This window comes from Phoca vitulina, unplaced genomic scaffold, assembly GCF_004348235.1.
Source record: "Phoca vitulina isolate PV1807 unplaced genomic scaffold, GSC_HSeal_1.0 scaffold29, whole genome shotgun sequence".
Lineage (NCBI taxonomy): Eukaryota > Metazoa > Chordata > Mammalia > Carnivora > Phocidae > Phoca > Phoca vitulina.
The window spans coordinates 15,468,478-15,484,883 of record NW_022589732.1 but is presented as its reverse complement, the minus strand read 5'-3'; the positions used below and the strand labels follow the sequence as shown (position 1 = coordinate 15,484,883).

The 16,406-nt window shown below is 36.9% G+C and overlaps 1 protein-coding gene across 4 annotated transcripts in view; it reads right to left on the bottom strand.

The window, feature by feature from the left end:
• SAMD8 (sterile alpha motif domain containing 8) overlaps positions 1-16,406 on the bottom strand; it is a 37,573-nt gene that overhangs the window by 5,298 nt on the left and 15,869 nt on the right. For 3 of the 4 annotated variants that reach the window (XM_032423592.1, XM_032423589.1, XM_032423591.1), the window contains 3 exons: positions 12,364-12,956; positions 3,127-3,222; positions 1,048-1,165 (listed from right to left, as the gene is read on the bottom strand). In XM_032423592.1, the coding sequence (XP_032279483.1) occupies positions 1,048-1,165; positions 3,127-3,222; positions 12,364-12,956 (807 nt within the window). Of the gene's footprint in view, positions 1-1,047; positions 1,166-3,126; positions 3,223-12,363; positions 12,957-15,325; positions 15,807-16,406 lie in introns of those variants that run through there. The other variant, XM_032423590.1, reaches the window with a different exon arrangement.

Genomic DNA, 16,406 nt, shown 5'->3' with positions numbered 1-16,406 from the left:
TAGCCATCCTCCAAGATAATGGACCCCTGATATATATCTGAACGGTCTCATGACTAAGGTTTTACTAGACAGTAATAAGTGACCTTTTCCTAACAATAGCTAGCCCCCTCAAGGCCCTGGAAACCTTGCTTCCAAAATTCCCTAGAGACGACGCTAGTCCCTAACCCTCTCTCAACGTGAAAGAATATAATCAATCCGTCACCCACGGCAACCCCAGTGCCGCTCTTTCTGCCCAGGGTCCTGTTCCTGTGCTTTAATAAAACCACCTTTCTGCACCAAAGATGTCTCAAGAATTCTTTCTTAATCATTTGCTCCGAACCAGAACATTTCCACATCAATATGAGGAACTAAAGATGCTCAGGATGGTGGGAAAGGGAAAATGATAATTGAAAGAAACTTGTTTTCTACAGCTCCACAGCAAAGAACCAGTATCAGTGGACAGATGTAACAGGGAGGTAGATTCTGGCTTAAGATTTCTGCCAAATTATTTCTAGAGGTTTACTACAGATATTGAAAATACTAAAAAGCACATTTTAAACTTTATTTATTTATATATTCTTTAGAAAGAAGAGAGAGTGGCAGAGGGAGAGAGACAACCTTTTTTTTTTTTTTTTTTTTTTAATTTATTTTTTTGAAAGAGAGAGACAAAGCGAGGGAGGGGACACAAGAGGGGGGAGTGGGAGAGGGAGAAGCAGGCTTCCCGCTAAGCAGGGAGACCGATGCGGGGCTCGATCCCAGGACCCTGAGAGATCATGACCTGAGCCGAAGGCAGACGCTTAACGACTGAGCCACCCAGGCGCCCCAGGGAGAGACAATCTTAAGCTGGCTCCATGGCCAGCGTATGAGCCTGATGCAGGGGGCTCAATCTCACAGCCCCGAGATCATGACCTGAGCTGAAGCCAAGAGTTGGACACTTAACCAACTGATCCACCCAGGCGCCCCTAAAAAGCATTTTAATATTAAAAGCAAAGTCTTAGCCCTATTACATATATGGTGCCATCAACCCACCAAGAATAAGAAAGAATGATAAAGAAGGTAGCAGGCTACCTTTCCAGTACACTGCAGGTGCTGTCCTGGCACGGACAGGGAGGTCACAAACATGGTAAAGCAGCGAAGCAAGAATACAGTGCCCATCAGACTACAGAGCCTTCGGAGAAGTATTGACCTGTGAACAGAGCGACCAAAAAGAGAGGAAGATCAGAAGAAAGCAAACCAAAAAACTCCAGGTATCAGCGTTTACTTAAAGGGAGAGCAGACAGAAAAACCCCTAGAACTAGACTCTTTGAAGAAGACAGAAATCTTAGAGAAATCTTAGATCTGAAGCATCATTGTCCAATAGAACTTTTTGTAATGATGGAAATGTTCTATAACTGCACCATCTAATAAGGTATTTACATGTGGCTCTTGAGCACTTGAAATGTGACTGATACACCCAAGGAACTGCATTTTAATTTTATTTCATTTTCATTAATTTAAATAGCCACATGTGGCTAGTATCTGCCATGTTAGACAGTGCTGACCTAAGAGCACCATTTCATTGATAAGAAGATAAGACTAAGACAAAGTAAAGGAAATATGCAAGAAAGAAGACTAGTACCTAGCCTGACTCTTAGCTTAATGTTAGTGCTGTTATTCATATATTGCTCATAAATTATTTACTTTATGAGAGGTAAAATTAAACATGATTCTAGGGAATTTTTGCTCATTAATAACATTGGAAATTGGTTACTGATAGTAGCTATCTTAAACATTCTCTAACTTCTCCTAAAGTATAAAAATACTAAGTTTTTTTAAATACTAAGTTTTATATTAAGTACACCTAGCAAAAATTTTGAACTGCATTGTGATATCACTTGTGCTGTCATAGTATTTTTTTAAATGTCCAAACGAAAACAGACTATAATAGTCTTAAGCACAGGGACTATGCTTTACACATTTTCAAAATGCTCTTCCCACCCTCAAAAAAGCATTGAACACAAGAGATCTCAAATTTTAGTGTGTACACCTGGGATGGAGCCTAGGAATCTACATCTTAACAAGAAGCCAGGTGACTCTAATGAAAGCAGTACAAAGCCCACATTAGAGAGAAACACTTTCTTTGACCAATTAAACACCAAAACTTGCATATAATTGGCCACTGCTATACTTTGCTAAACCTACCAAACTTTCCCATACGGTAAATTCTTGGTCTGAAGAGTGGATAAATTCAAATTCACGGGGTCTTATGAGCCTAAGTTAAACCAGAAAGTAGCAGTGATATTACATGTTTTTAAACCACCTCTGGTTTTAAGCAATCCAGAGTTAAAAATATTGCTGGAAAATGGGAAAGAATGAAGCACAATACAGCCTAAAAGTGTGACAACAATAGCAACGATCAACTTTTCTTTTCACCTTCAAAGCAATGAAATAACTGCTGCTTAGGACCTAAAGCCCATCATTGGTTTACCTCAAATACTGCCTGGTGAGGAGAAAGGATAATAAATTCAAGAAAGTGTCCCTATTTCTCATTAGTGTCCATAGACAATGGATAGCAAATCTACAAACTTCATAGTTCTTCAAACTTTTTCTTCATTATGCCTTGTATTTTTACTTAAATCAAGTAATTTCCCCTCATTAAAGTAGGAAAGAAGCCTCCCTTTACATTTCAATAAAAAAATTCTTTCCTTTATATTTCTTAGTGAAAGTGCCAAAGAAGCACTTTCCCTATTCAGCAATTTCCTGTATCATCTTAAGCAAACCACACTGACTAGATGTACATGGTAAGCAAAATAATCCCTTTGCTAATGGGCGTCCTCCAAGCAGAGAATTTCTTTCATCCAAACACTGTCCTTGACCAAAGACTGTCCTTGGAGGAGTTTCTATCCTTCTACAGAAAATGACATTTCCGATTAGACTATCAGCAGTTGGCTCATGGCTGAACATCACCATCTCTCATCTTTGCAGAATATATTCAGAATACTACTAAATATGTAGGTCTTAACCTCGCAGTGACTTTCTTGTTGATCAAACCCAAAACATTTTTCATAATGACTAAAGAAGGAAATTAACAAGGAGAGAAACAAGGTTTGATGAACTTTATCCAAGACAGTCAAAATATTTTGTCTTTTAATGGCATAACTGAGGTACCTGTGTTTGTGAAGAAGAAGAACCAGGAGCCAAATATAGCACAAAATCATGCCACATACTTCTGTCATGGCAAAGGCCCATGGGATTCTAGGAACACTGGAACAGAAAAAAATTACATTTTGGACTGACAAGAAGTGTATGTACATAAATGACACCCTTTGCAATAAGATACTCTTCTAAATTGCTTCCTATAACTTTTATCTCTTTTAGGAGATGGTATTTAAAGAAACTGGGGGAAAAAACTGTTTCATAAAGATTCCATTTACCAAAACTTCTCTCTGTGAAGAGGTTACAACCCTTTTCTTCCTCCCTGCAGCAAGGTAGACCTGGATACAGAACTGTCCACAAACATCAATGGGAAAAGTTTCAATTCTTGCATGATGTGCTAACTGAAGAATCAGGGCTTGAACTTGACTCTTTTTTTTTTCCTTGTAATAAACTTGGTTTTGTTTTAGAGGCAGTAAATAGAGTTTTTGTTTTGCTTTACTCCTTTATTTCTCTCTGCCCTCTTTTGTTTTATATCCCTGTTTTCTTCTCTGTTCCACTGATTCCTCTTTCTTCACCAAATTCACAGCTCTTGTGGTTATTAGTAATGTATTAGTAATGTATTAGTAAAATACATGCCACATTTCTTAATTCAAAAAGAAAGAGAGAGGGCGCCTGGCAGGCTCAGTCCGTGGAGCATGCAACTCAATCTCAGGGTTGTAAGTCTGAGCCCCACACTGGGTGTAGAGATTACTTAAAAATAAAATCTTAATAAATAAATATATAAAAAGAGAAGGAGGAGGAGAAAAAGAAGACAGAGGAGGGAACGGGGTAAAGGTGAAAATGAGTGCAAACAGGACATCTGGTAGGATTATAGTCCTATTTTTATTCTTTGTACATTTCCACTAAAAATTCTTGTACAATGTGTTAATTTTATAACTAAGGAAATAAAGGTATTTATTAAAAAGAAAACATGAAATCTGAAAGAAAGATATTAACAGTCTACTCCAAACCTTATTCAGAGTAAGTAAAGATAGTCAATCATCTTTAGTCAGGGACTTATCTTTTATTTATTACCTCAGAAATAAGACTCCTCTTCTGTATTTTTAATCTACTGCTGCCTTATTGCATTACTGAGGAAAGGGTTATTTCACGTATCAGAAATTTTCAGATAAAAGAAAGATTCCTGAGGTGCTTGGATGGCTCAGTCGGTTGAGCATCTGACTCCTGGTTTCAGCTCAGGACATGGTCATGGTCATGGTCATGGTCATGGTCATGGTCTCGGGCTCTGTGCTCAGCATGAGTCTGCTTGAGAGTCCCTCTCTCCTTCTCCCTCTGCCCCTCCCCCCTCAAATAAATACATCTTTATAAGAGATTCCTTTAAGTGACTTTTAACTATACAAACTTTTTAAATGAACATTTTAAAAAATTGTATTTGTATGTATACATATATATGCATGTCCAAAAATATATGTAGGGGTGTGTGTGTGTGTGTGTGTGTGTGTGTGTGTGTGTGTGTATAACAGTTTTACAATGTTTAGGATGAGAATAAGTTTTCTGCCCCACCCCCTACCTAATTCTTGCTCCCCAGAGGCAATCACTTCCACTCTTGTGTTTTATTTGTGCCCCCCACTCCCATTTTCTCTCCCCTAGTCTCAATATTGTTTCACAGTATTTTTAAAAATAATTTTTGGCTTTTACTTAAGTTTGTAATTATCATTTGCAGCTGAGTCAGTAGAGAACAATGATTAAATCCCTTTCTTGTAGTAGAAATTCTTATAATTCTCTAGAGCTAAAATATAACTTTTTTTTTTTTTTTTTAGTTTGCTCTGTTTCTTGTGTGCCTATCACCATTCATCTTCAAACTATTCTATCAATTTCAATTTTTCCTTTTGGGGCAATTTCTCCTAGAGCTCTTCTCCTTTTTTCCCCAATTTAGCATGGTTGCATTTTCTAGTCCTCCTGTATGGCTCTTTTTTGAAATAAAACTTGACCTTCATCTTGGAAATTCCTCTTTTCTGTATTAGATTCTTTGTTTCCTGAATCCATGTTCTCCTCTTTTTCAGTTTACTCCTTAGTTTTTATGGTGTGTATCCTCCAGTCGTTTTCTGAGAAACACAGGTGAAGGATAAACTTGGTTGTTGCTGTTTGTTTTTTTAAGGGGGAGAAAGGGCAGAGAGAGAATCTTAAGCAGGCTCCGTGCCCAGCTTGGAGACCCCACGCGGTGTTCCATCTCACAATCCTGAGATCATGACCTGAGCAGAAACCAACAGTCGGGACGCTCAACTGACTGAGCCACCCAGGCACCCCCTAAACTTGTTTTTAATGTTAGTTTTATTGAGGTTTAATTATCAACCAGAAAAAATCACCCCTGTTGGGTGTACAATTCAATGAGTTTTGACAAACATATTCAGTCATATAACCACCACCACCACAATAAAGATATAGAATATTTTCATCACTTCAAAAAGCTCCCCTGTGTCCCTTTATAATCAATCCCCTCTCTCATTTCTAGCCCTGGGGCAACCACTCAACTGATTTCTGTCCTATATAGGTTTGCCTTTCCCAAAATGGCATATAAATGGAATCACACAGTACTTATCTACATACCTTTTGTATCTGGCTATTTTCACTTGGCATAATATATTTCAGATTTACCCATGTTATTCCATGTATAAGTCTATCCATTCTTTATCTATAATTTCTTTATCCATTCACTGGTTGATGGGGATTTTGGATATTTGATGGATATTTGGATATATCCAGTTTTGGCTGGTTTTGAATAAAGACCACTACAAGTCTTTGCTTGAACATATTTAGGTAAACACTTAGCAGAGAAACTGTTGTGTCCTATGTTAAGGGTATGTTTAACTTTTTAAGAAACTGTCAAACTTTTAAAGGCAGTTCTGTCATTTTGCATCTCTACCAGCAATATATGAAGAGTATCAGGTGCTCTGGACACTCATCAGATGTTGTTACCAATTTTTTTCATTTTAGCAATTCTAGTAGCTGTGGGGTTGGAAAGTAAGTATTTTAAGACTTGCAAACTTAAAAATTTCCTTGGGTCTAGCCTTATAACTAACTGGTAGTTTGCCTGGACAGAGAATTCTAGGTTAGACCTTATTTTCTCTCAGAAAGTTAAAGAAAATTGCTCTTGTCTTCTAGCTTTCACTGTAGTGAAGAAGTTGCATGCTATTTGGATTTCTAATCTTTGTATGTTACTTTTTCTGTCTCTTAAGAAGCTTTTAGGATCTTCAGTCTAAACCCAGTGTTCTGAAATTCTCCATTTCTTGTACTGGGTGCTCAGTGGGCCCTTTCAATCTGGAAAGTCACATCCTTTGAATCTGGGAAATTTCCTTGTATTATATCCTAAATAATATCTTCCCTTTTTCTAACTACGCTTTCTTTCTAGAACCCGTATCTATTTACTGCCGGGCCAACTGGACTGATCTTATTTTTTCTCCTCTACTTTTTTTTTTAAAGTAATCTCTACACCCAATGAAGGGCCTCAAGCCCACAACTCCGAGATAAAGAGTCGCATGGTCCACTGATTGAGCTAGCCAAGAGCCCCTCTCCACTACTTTTCATCTGTTCTGCACACTGGGCAATTTCATCAAATCTATGTTCCAGCTATTCTGCTGGATTTTAAATTTCTACTTTCATTTTTTATTTTCCAAAAGCTTTTTTTTCCTCTGAATTTTCCTTTTTTATAGCCTACTGTTACTGTCTCATAAAATGCAACATCTCTTATCTGTGAGAATATGCGTATTTTTTTGAAGTGTTCTTCTGCTCCCTATTTTGTGTTTCCTACTTTGCTTTTTTCTGTTTGCATTGGTCTGTTTTCCTTAAATGTCTGGTCATTCTTGACTGACCATTCATATTTGACAGTGAAGTACTAAAAAAATAGTAAGAATAATTTGACGCTCTGTGTGCACAGACTGAGCTTATGTTGTGGGTTTCACTGTAGAGTGATTGAGCAGAGGTCTGGTTGATGAGATGGAGATATCTCCCCTACCACAGTATCTATAGTCCTTTTCTCTTGTGCAGGTTTTCCAAGGAGAGGAATCTGTTCTGCTTAGAGAACTGGCACTGGGTGGGAGTGGGAACGGGAAGTCTGGCTACTTAAGGAAGAGAGCTAGAAGTCTCAGTGATCAGTATGTAAATTTATAGTAATCACCTTGAAAACATACTGAAAACAGGCACCTTTGTTCTCATCTGGGCATGGTATCCCAGAGTCCCTCACATTTAACTAGTCTGGAGAATATACCACCTACCTTCTGTTGGAATAGAGGTCTAAAAGCTTCTTAAATTGCTTTTTGGCCAATTCTCCCATACTTATCTGTACCTGGTTGTGAGAGATGCTTGGTGCCACCTGTTTGGGGAGTTTTTCTGGAGCTCTGAAATACAAATAAACTCACCTCTTGGACACTCCTAGTTCCCATTCCCAATCTTACAACAGGCACTCAGCGTTCTACTTTCCAAATTTTCATCATTATCACCGTTTTTGCCTTCATGGGATTATAGGGTTCCCCCTCATCTCCTTTTACTGTCATTTTAGTGAAGTGTTGTGAGGAAATGTTTATTCAATATCTCATATTTATTTTGATGCAAAGTTTTCTGAAACGCATTATTACATGGATATGTCTCTTTTTTTCTGGATAAAAATTTAATTTTCTTTGGTAATTTAGTCATGATTGTGAACACTGATTATTGCATTGAACACAGTAATGACCTCAGGGACTACTAAGAAATGAAGGTTAAGCTCCAGACTAGAGTAGTTTTTCCTTTATTTATGTTTGCTTTTTATAGTGCTTCTGGTTCTTCCCTTGCTTTTATGGCTATCAGCTATCCCTTCTCACTGTTGTAAGTGGGCCTGCCTACAGAGGCATCCATCCCTTTCTCCTTCTAATTTTCTATTTATGATGTGCTGAAGGTCTTGGAATTGTGTGACATAAGCTTTAGAAGCAGACTCTGAAATAAAGACCAGTGTGAAAGTGAGTAGGAGCGTTTCCAAGAGAAACCTTAGTGTAGTGAGGAAATGAGATCAGGAAGGCAAGTAAGCAAGGCAAGGGTGAGACATTAAACAAAGCCTTGTGGAGTAACTATGGCAAGGGTTAACTATGGCTCAATCCTGTGGAGAATTTGTGAGACAGTGTAGGTCTGACGTAAAAGTTGTCCCAAATAGAGTAAAGAGAAAATATTTATGCCCCATCTCATCAGTCATTGATTAAGGGCTGTTGCTGGTGGGATGTAAAGTCCTAAGCATGTTTGCCTCTCTTTCCAAGCAGGTAAAATGTGTTCAACAGCTCAGATGCAGCTTTTCAACAGAGACACATTTGCTGGATGTTGGGAGTATCCGTGTGCAAGAAAACGAAAAAGAGATCTGAGAAAATGAAAAAGAACACTGACAGCACCAACTATAATTCTCCTATGAATAAAGCTTCCATGCTTAAGAGCATGAAGATTTGTAGTGGGAGGCACTATAGAGAGTTAGGCAAAACTTTCAAATCCCATTGCAAACTAAGAATCACATATAGGTCTACACAAAACTTTGTACATAAATGTTCATAAGCAGCATTATTAACAGTAGCCAAAAAGTGAACAACCATTCATCAACTGATGAACAAATAAACAAAATGTAGTATATCCATATAATGGAATATTATTCTGTAATAAAGAGGAATAAGTACTGATACATACTACTATATGGATGAATCTTGAAGACATTACGCTAAATCAAAGAAGCCAATCACAAACAAAGGCCACATATTGTATGATTCCATTTACATGAAATGTCCAGAATAGACGAATCCACAGATACAAAAAGTAGATTAGTGATTGCCAGGGAATGGAGGGAGGAGGGAATGAAATGGGACTGATAATGGATAGGAGTTTCTTTCTGGGGTGATGAAAATGTCCTGGAATTAGCGGTGATAGTTGCACAACTGCAAATATACTAAAAAACCACTGAATTGTATACTTTAAAAATAAGATCCTCATTTTTCTTCCAGGCCAGTTTTCCTCCTTTCTCCCACTATGCCTTGGTTATAGTCTATATAAAACCTCAGCCTCAGAACTGTTCCATGTTCTGGATTTGTCTGATAATTTCCTCATGATTAGATTTAGGTTATATTTTTGGGGGGCAAGATTATTATATAGGTGATGTTGTGAACATCACCTCCAATGCACATGTCACTTTGTCCAATAGCAATGCTACATTTGATCATGTGGTTAAAACGATGCATGTCAGACCATGCCATTGTAAAGGTACCTTTTTCTCCTTGTAATTAAGTAATATGTGTGATATTTTCAGATTATGTGAACATCTTTGACCTTTCACCTAATGAGTTCAGCATCTACTGACGACTTGCCTGAATCAATTACTACGTTGGATGTTGCAAAATAGGCCATCTATGTTTATTCGTATTATTTTGAAGAATATCCCCTCTCAATCCACCACTTTTTGTTTATCACTATGGATTCACAGATTCTCTTACTCAATATATTAGAATCCACTACCATCATTATGCTTTTTGATGTTCCAACTGTCCCAGTTTGATCAGTGCAAGTCCCTTCAAACCAACTCATATGCTCTTTTGACATGCTTTCATTGGTTTTGTGCACTCCCTTGCTTTATGGAACAAGAGCTGTTTCACTCATTTTATACTTTCCTTGCCCCACACTGAAAACCAGTTCAAAACAGTTCTTAGAAATCTTCCTCATTCTTCTTTGATTAAATAGTACTCTGCTATATAGATGTACTATAGTATATCCAACCAATTTTCCATGGATAAGCATTTAGATTATTTCCAATATTTACAATTACTACAAATAACATCACAATGAATAACTTTGTATATATGTTGTTTCACATTTGTGGATATATATCTTTAGGTAAATTCCAGAAAGTCTCCTATTCTCTTTTGAACCCATAACAATTAGCTTTTGTTCTTATTAACTCTTGTGAAGGTCACAGATAACCAACACGTTGCTAAATCCAGTGGCCAATTATCCATTTTATTTGATCCCTCAGCAGAACTTGACACAGTTAATTATTAATTATTCCTGCCCTCTTACAATACTTTTTTTAAGTTGGCTTCCAGGATACTACTTTCTCTTTCTGCCCTGACATTTTCAGTTGTCTTTGCTGGTTTTGCCTAACTTCTCAGACTTCTGTTATAATGTTCTTGGGCTCCATCTTCAATCTTCTTTCCTCTTCCAAACTCATTCCCTAGAAGACCTTATCTTACATCATGGCTTTACCTATTTTGGCAACTTCCAAATTTCAGCCTGTATCTCTCTGAAATCCAGAGAAAGAAATCATCTTTCCATCTCTTATGTGACATCTGCTTTTGTGTAAAAGATATCTCAAATTTGACATGTCCAAAACCAAATCCTTACTTTTCTCTCCAACTCAGCTCCTTCCACAATCCTCCCATCTCTGTAAAGGGCAACTCCATCCTTCCAGATACTCAGGTCAAAAATCTTAAGAGTAATCCTTGACTTTTCTTTTTCTTACACCTTACGTGCAAATCTATCAGCAAATCTTGTTGGCTGCACTTTCTAAATATATGAATAGAACTTGACTCTTTCACACCATCTCTCCCACTACTATCCTCATCCAGTTCACCTCATTTCTGTCTAGATGAATTCAGTAATTTAATCCCTGCTTTCCCACACCCACATCCATACCCAGGCAATTCTCAGTACAACTACAGTTACCTTTTAAAATGGAAGTTAGATCACTGTACTCTTCTCTTAAATACTTTCCAACGGCTTCCCTTTTCATTCAGAATGAAAACTAAAGTCCATAATATGGTCTACAAGTCACTATACAATCTGGATTCCTGTCTCCTCTCAGACTTCATCTCCAACTGTTCTCCCCATCCCTCACTTGCTGTTTCCTGAACATGCTAAGTATACTACCAATTCAGGATTTTTGCACCTTGCCATTTCCTCTGCCTAGAATACTCTTTCCCCAGATATCCACATGCTTTCTTCCTTACTTCCTTAAGTTGTTCTGTTTATAGTTGGGAAAACTGTATAGAATAGGGATCTAACAGCTTCTTAAACAGTTTTCACTCAATTCTTCTTATTTTAGCACCACCCTTTCACCTGCAGTATCCAGAACTTTGAGAAATCTGTAACATAGACTGGGTTGGTTTTGTTTTCCTAACTGCTGTTTTAGAATTAGGTTATTTTAGGTCTGTTAGTTACCACTCATCCATCTACTTTCAAACTTCCAAAAATGTATGACTGCTTTCTCCTCTCTTATCTGCCCCATCCTTGTAGGCTTACAACTTAAACAAAAAAAACCCTCTTTACTATACTTTTAGTCAGGGTTTGAAAGGAACAAAATATGATATGTACGTCATTCTGACATCTTAATATGGATACTTTGATTCATTTCATTTTAAAAAACATGTACTAGGGGTGCCTGGGTGGTTCAGTCAGTAAGCGTCTGCCTTTGGCTCAGGTCATGATCCTGGGGTCCTGGGATCGAGCCCCGCATCGGGCTCCCTGCTCAGCGGAAAGCCTGCTTCTCCCTCTCCCACTCCCCCTGCTTGTGTGCCCTCTCTCGCTGTGTCTCTCTCTGTCAAATAAATAAATAAAATCTTAAAAACAAAAACATATACTATAAGGCACTTTCAGAAGGATAAAACATTTTATAAAAACAAACAAGAAAGCTCTACAAACTTTAAAAGCTTTAAAAAATCACAAATATAAAAACTAATAGTTTTGAATTTTGTTCTATTCTTATTTTTCATATGCATATACTATATTCTTTTTTATATACTCAGCATTTCATAAAAACAAGATACTATCAATGAATCAGTTTGTACTATTTATGATAATCTCAATTTATGTGGTGATAGAGGAGCCCTCCCCCTACTTTTGGAAAGGCTGAACCCCGTTCATCATAAAAAAAATGTAACCAAATTTCATTTATTAGAGAAAACATTCCACGAAACCCTTTTACAATCTGAACTGCCCAAGGAGCTATAATATAGCTATTAAAAAAAATAAATAAACTAAGCAGTAGCCTTTCCCACTCACATAGGCCTAAGGTCTAATTTACTCTAGGACAAAAAGGCAATTTCAAAGCACATCTTCATGTATTACCAGATAAAGTAAACAGAAAGTGTATATCAACCAAAATAATAATAAACAACATAATTATCATAAATACATTATTATCAATTGCTGTTATAGCAATTTTCTACAAACTTGGCAACTAGAAACAAAACTTACCTGTCTAAGAAGATATCTGGGAGTGGTGGGTAGGTCTGCATATCAGGCACTCGCTCATGGACTATAACCATAATGAAAGATGTAAACCCAAATACTATAAAAACATATATACAACTCAATATGGTCTTCCAGTACTCTGGGTCCAATCTTCGAATAGAATGTTTGTTTTTACCATTCATGTACTGGTACTGATCAGAATTCAAATCAGTGATGGGTCCATCACAGTCATGTGAAGGCTCCCCATTACAGAGCCACTCTGTGCTCTGAAGAACACTGATGAAAGGTGTCATGGAACCCATGGGACTGTCACTGTTGTATCTCATCTCTTCTAAAACATCAATATGTATTTTCTGCAATTTTCGGACTGAAAGCATTAACCTTTTAATGTCCCCTAAAATTTTGATTTCCAGAGGAGGAGACCGGAGATCATATTCAGTCAATGTTAATAATGTGATTCCATCAAGTCGATGCTTATTACATAAAATGTCCACATATTCAAAAAAGCCTTCATCCTTTAGCCAAACAGCTACATGCTTGGTAGTCCAGCGACGAATACAGAGGTGATTAGGAATAGCCATTTCCTCCTCCACTGCCTGTCCAGGGAAAACAGGAAAACAAAACAGAAACTTCAGTGTGTCCTAAAAACTCCTTTAAGACCAAATACATGTAAACATACCAGAAACAATAATTTATTTACATTGATCTACTGGCTTCTAGAAGAGAGTAAAAGGAACAAAAATTACTCAATGATTGGTTTTCAGTAGATTAACATTCTAATAATTTTATGCATATAAACCCAACAGCAGGCTAATGACTAAACATTTTTACAAAAAATTACTCTACAAATGGCCTTTCCATACCATAGCAACCATAATTTAATTAGAAAAAGCCTACTGTTGGAATAATTGAGAAAAATCATATATTAATGCTTTTCATAAAATGAGATATAGAAAGATATGCAATGCATAAAAATAAAACAAATTTCAGAAATCTTCATGTTTGATCGAATAAGTATCTCCTACTTCTCCAAAATGAGAAAACAAAAACAAAAACAAAAAACAACACAAAGGCAGACAGATAACTAGTTTTAGGAAACTCCTTAAACATATTTCTATCCACTATACAAATAATGATTTCTACAATAGATATAAAGCCTGTAAACCAAATATGAATATCTGTATCTTAATAGCTCAGTTCATCCTATACCTTGAATATACCATTATAGAACCGAATAAGCAATTTCCTTCTTAAACTATCACTGAGATTTCAGTGACAAAATTTTTAAAAGACAACTGTCATTTTGATGTACTCACAAATTTGAGGACCCAAACTTTATATTGGCTTGTAAAAGGCCAATAATGTACTGTTTCAAGAAGTACTAATAATTTTTACTACTTTGATCCACACAGTTCTGTTTATGTTCTTTTTCCATTTTAAAACTTTCAGTAACTTGGGCCTCTATCAGGTTTATAAGATACACAGGAGACAAAGGCCTACATCAAAAAAAACCCTATTTCCCTAAAGTACGTTTTCTCAATTACTAAAGCATGTGGGTTTTATGACATTTTCCAGATTTCTGAAGATCCTATTTCCTTCTGAGATGATTTTTTAAAAAACACAGTAGGCAAACTTTTTTAAAGCATAACAACAACAACAACAAAGAATGATACAAGAAATACCCATGTGCCCACTACCCAGCTTGAAAAAAAATATAAAATAATTCCAATACAGATGTTCTGTTTCTTAATCTGGGTATTAGTTATACAGGTCTGTTCACTTCATAAAAATTCAAGAAGCTGTATACTAATGATCTACACTTTTCTCTACATATGTTAAACTATATTTTAAAAGTTTGCTTTAAAAAGCCAAAAACAAAACATCAATACAAGTGACTGTCCCTCTCTGATATCATCCTCTTCCTCCCCCTTTCCAGATAAAGTAATTCTTGATTTTGGTGTTTATCATTTCTTTATAACATGTATATCTGGCTATGAAAAACCTTCTATGCTTACTTATGCTGAAAAAAGTGAAAAACTGCTACTGTCCTCCTTTCTTCCCCTATCCACACAAACTTTTGCCATGAAGACTCATAATCACTTGAAAAAGGCAGATACTTAACTACATGAGCACCACTTACACCATCAGAAATACTCAGCCAGCAAGAAACACTCACTAAATATTTCTAAATTGCTAAAAAAGCAATCCTAGTTTTTGGAAGCCTTAAATCATATTTTGTTTCCAGAGTTTTTCATATTATCAATCCACAACAGCTTTTCAGTCTGAGGAAATTAACAGCACATCCACCTATAAGGATCTGTATGTTTTAAAAGGCTGTATAATTCTTACATACTATAGAGCTACAAGAAGTCTCTCTTACTCAGCTCTTTCTAGCTACACTGCCTTTCCTAAGGCCAAGGAATTACACGTTTTATGAATTTTATACATACTAATGTATATCATTTTATATAAGTTATTACATATATAAAATTCCATTAAAATATCATTTTGCGGGGCGCCTGGGTGGCTCAGTCATTAAGCGTCTGCCTTCGGCTCAGGTCATAATCCCAGGGTCCTGGGATCGAGCCCCACATCGGGCTCCCTGCTCAGCAGGGAGCCTGCTTCTCCTTCTCTGTCTGTCTACCACTCTGCCTACTTGTGCTCTCTCTTTGTCAAATAAATAAATAAAATCTTTTAAAAATAAAATAAAATAAAATATCATTTTGCTGTTTTAGTTCATATATATACCCAGATGGTTTCATCCCACCCACTACATACATCTTTTTCCTGATATGCTCTGAATAAATTATTTCATCTTTGAATATCCAACAAGCACATGCTACAAACTCTGTAGCAGTAACAATGTAGCAAATTTGGTAAGCTCATCTCACACACAAAAAGGCCAGATTTCTTCTGTCATTTTATTTTCTATTCTGCTGCCTTTCTCCTTTCTCAAACAGCTTACCACCAATGGGTTCCAAGTCACTCCCATCCTTGTAGCATTATCCTTCAGTACGGTTTTGTCTCATACACTGCTCAAAATGATCTTCTCTCTCATAGGTTTTTTCCCCCGTCTTATATCACCAGTTCTCTACACCCTCAATCAGGCTAACAAACAGGCTTTGAAACTGGTGCTTTAGCTGCTAGAAAATATGAGTTACACAAGGAAGCCTTCCGGAAGTCTTTGAGCCTGCTGTGGCAATGCCCTAAAAACATGACACACTCCACTAATGTGCTTCATCAGGTCAGGACATGTCCTTTAATTGTATGCTACCACATATAGTTAGAGACCCATATTTAGCTAACACTGTGAAAACCTGCTCTAAAGAGGTATATTAAAAAGATGATAAAAGGCTTTAGGGCCAATTTAATATTTCTATTGTGCCATAGAAACTACATGAAACAGGAGAGTTTGAAGTTTCATACAAATCCAAAAAATGAAGAAATTAGGTTAGTAAGTTTTTAAAAACATTTTCAGCTTTTTTTTTTTTTTTTGAGGGGGAGGGGCAAAGGGAGAGGGAAAGAATCCCAAGCAAGTTCCACGTGAGCGTAGAGCCTGATGCAGGACTCTTATCTCATGACCCTGAGATCATGACCTGAGCCCAAATCAAGAGCCAGATGCTTAACTGACTGAGCCACCCAGGCGCCCCAGAACACTTTCAACTTTAATCAATAATTAATATGAATAAATTATCAGTTAAAGGGACTGTTTCTGACCAAGATATAATAAGAGGGACCAAATTTACCCACCCACCTCAAACAACCAAATGATAGACAAAATATATGGGGGGGAGAAAAACTAGCTTCAAGACATTGGGCATCGGACAAAAAAGATCCTTGAAAGACGGGAAACAAAGTGAGCCCTACTGCCCCAGCTTACTGCCTTGAGAGTTTTTTTTTTATATATATATCTATATAGATATATAAGAGATTTTTATTTATTTGACAGAGAGAAACACAGAGAGAAGAAACACAAGCAGGGGGAGTGGGAGAGGGAGAAGCAGGCTTCCTGACCAGAGCCAAAGGCAGGCGCCTAACAACTGAGC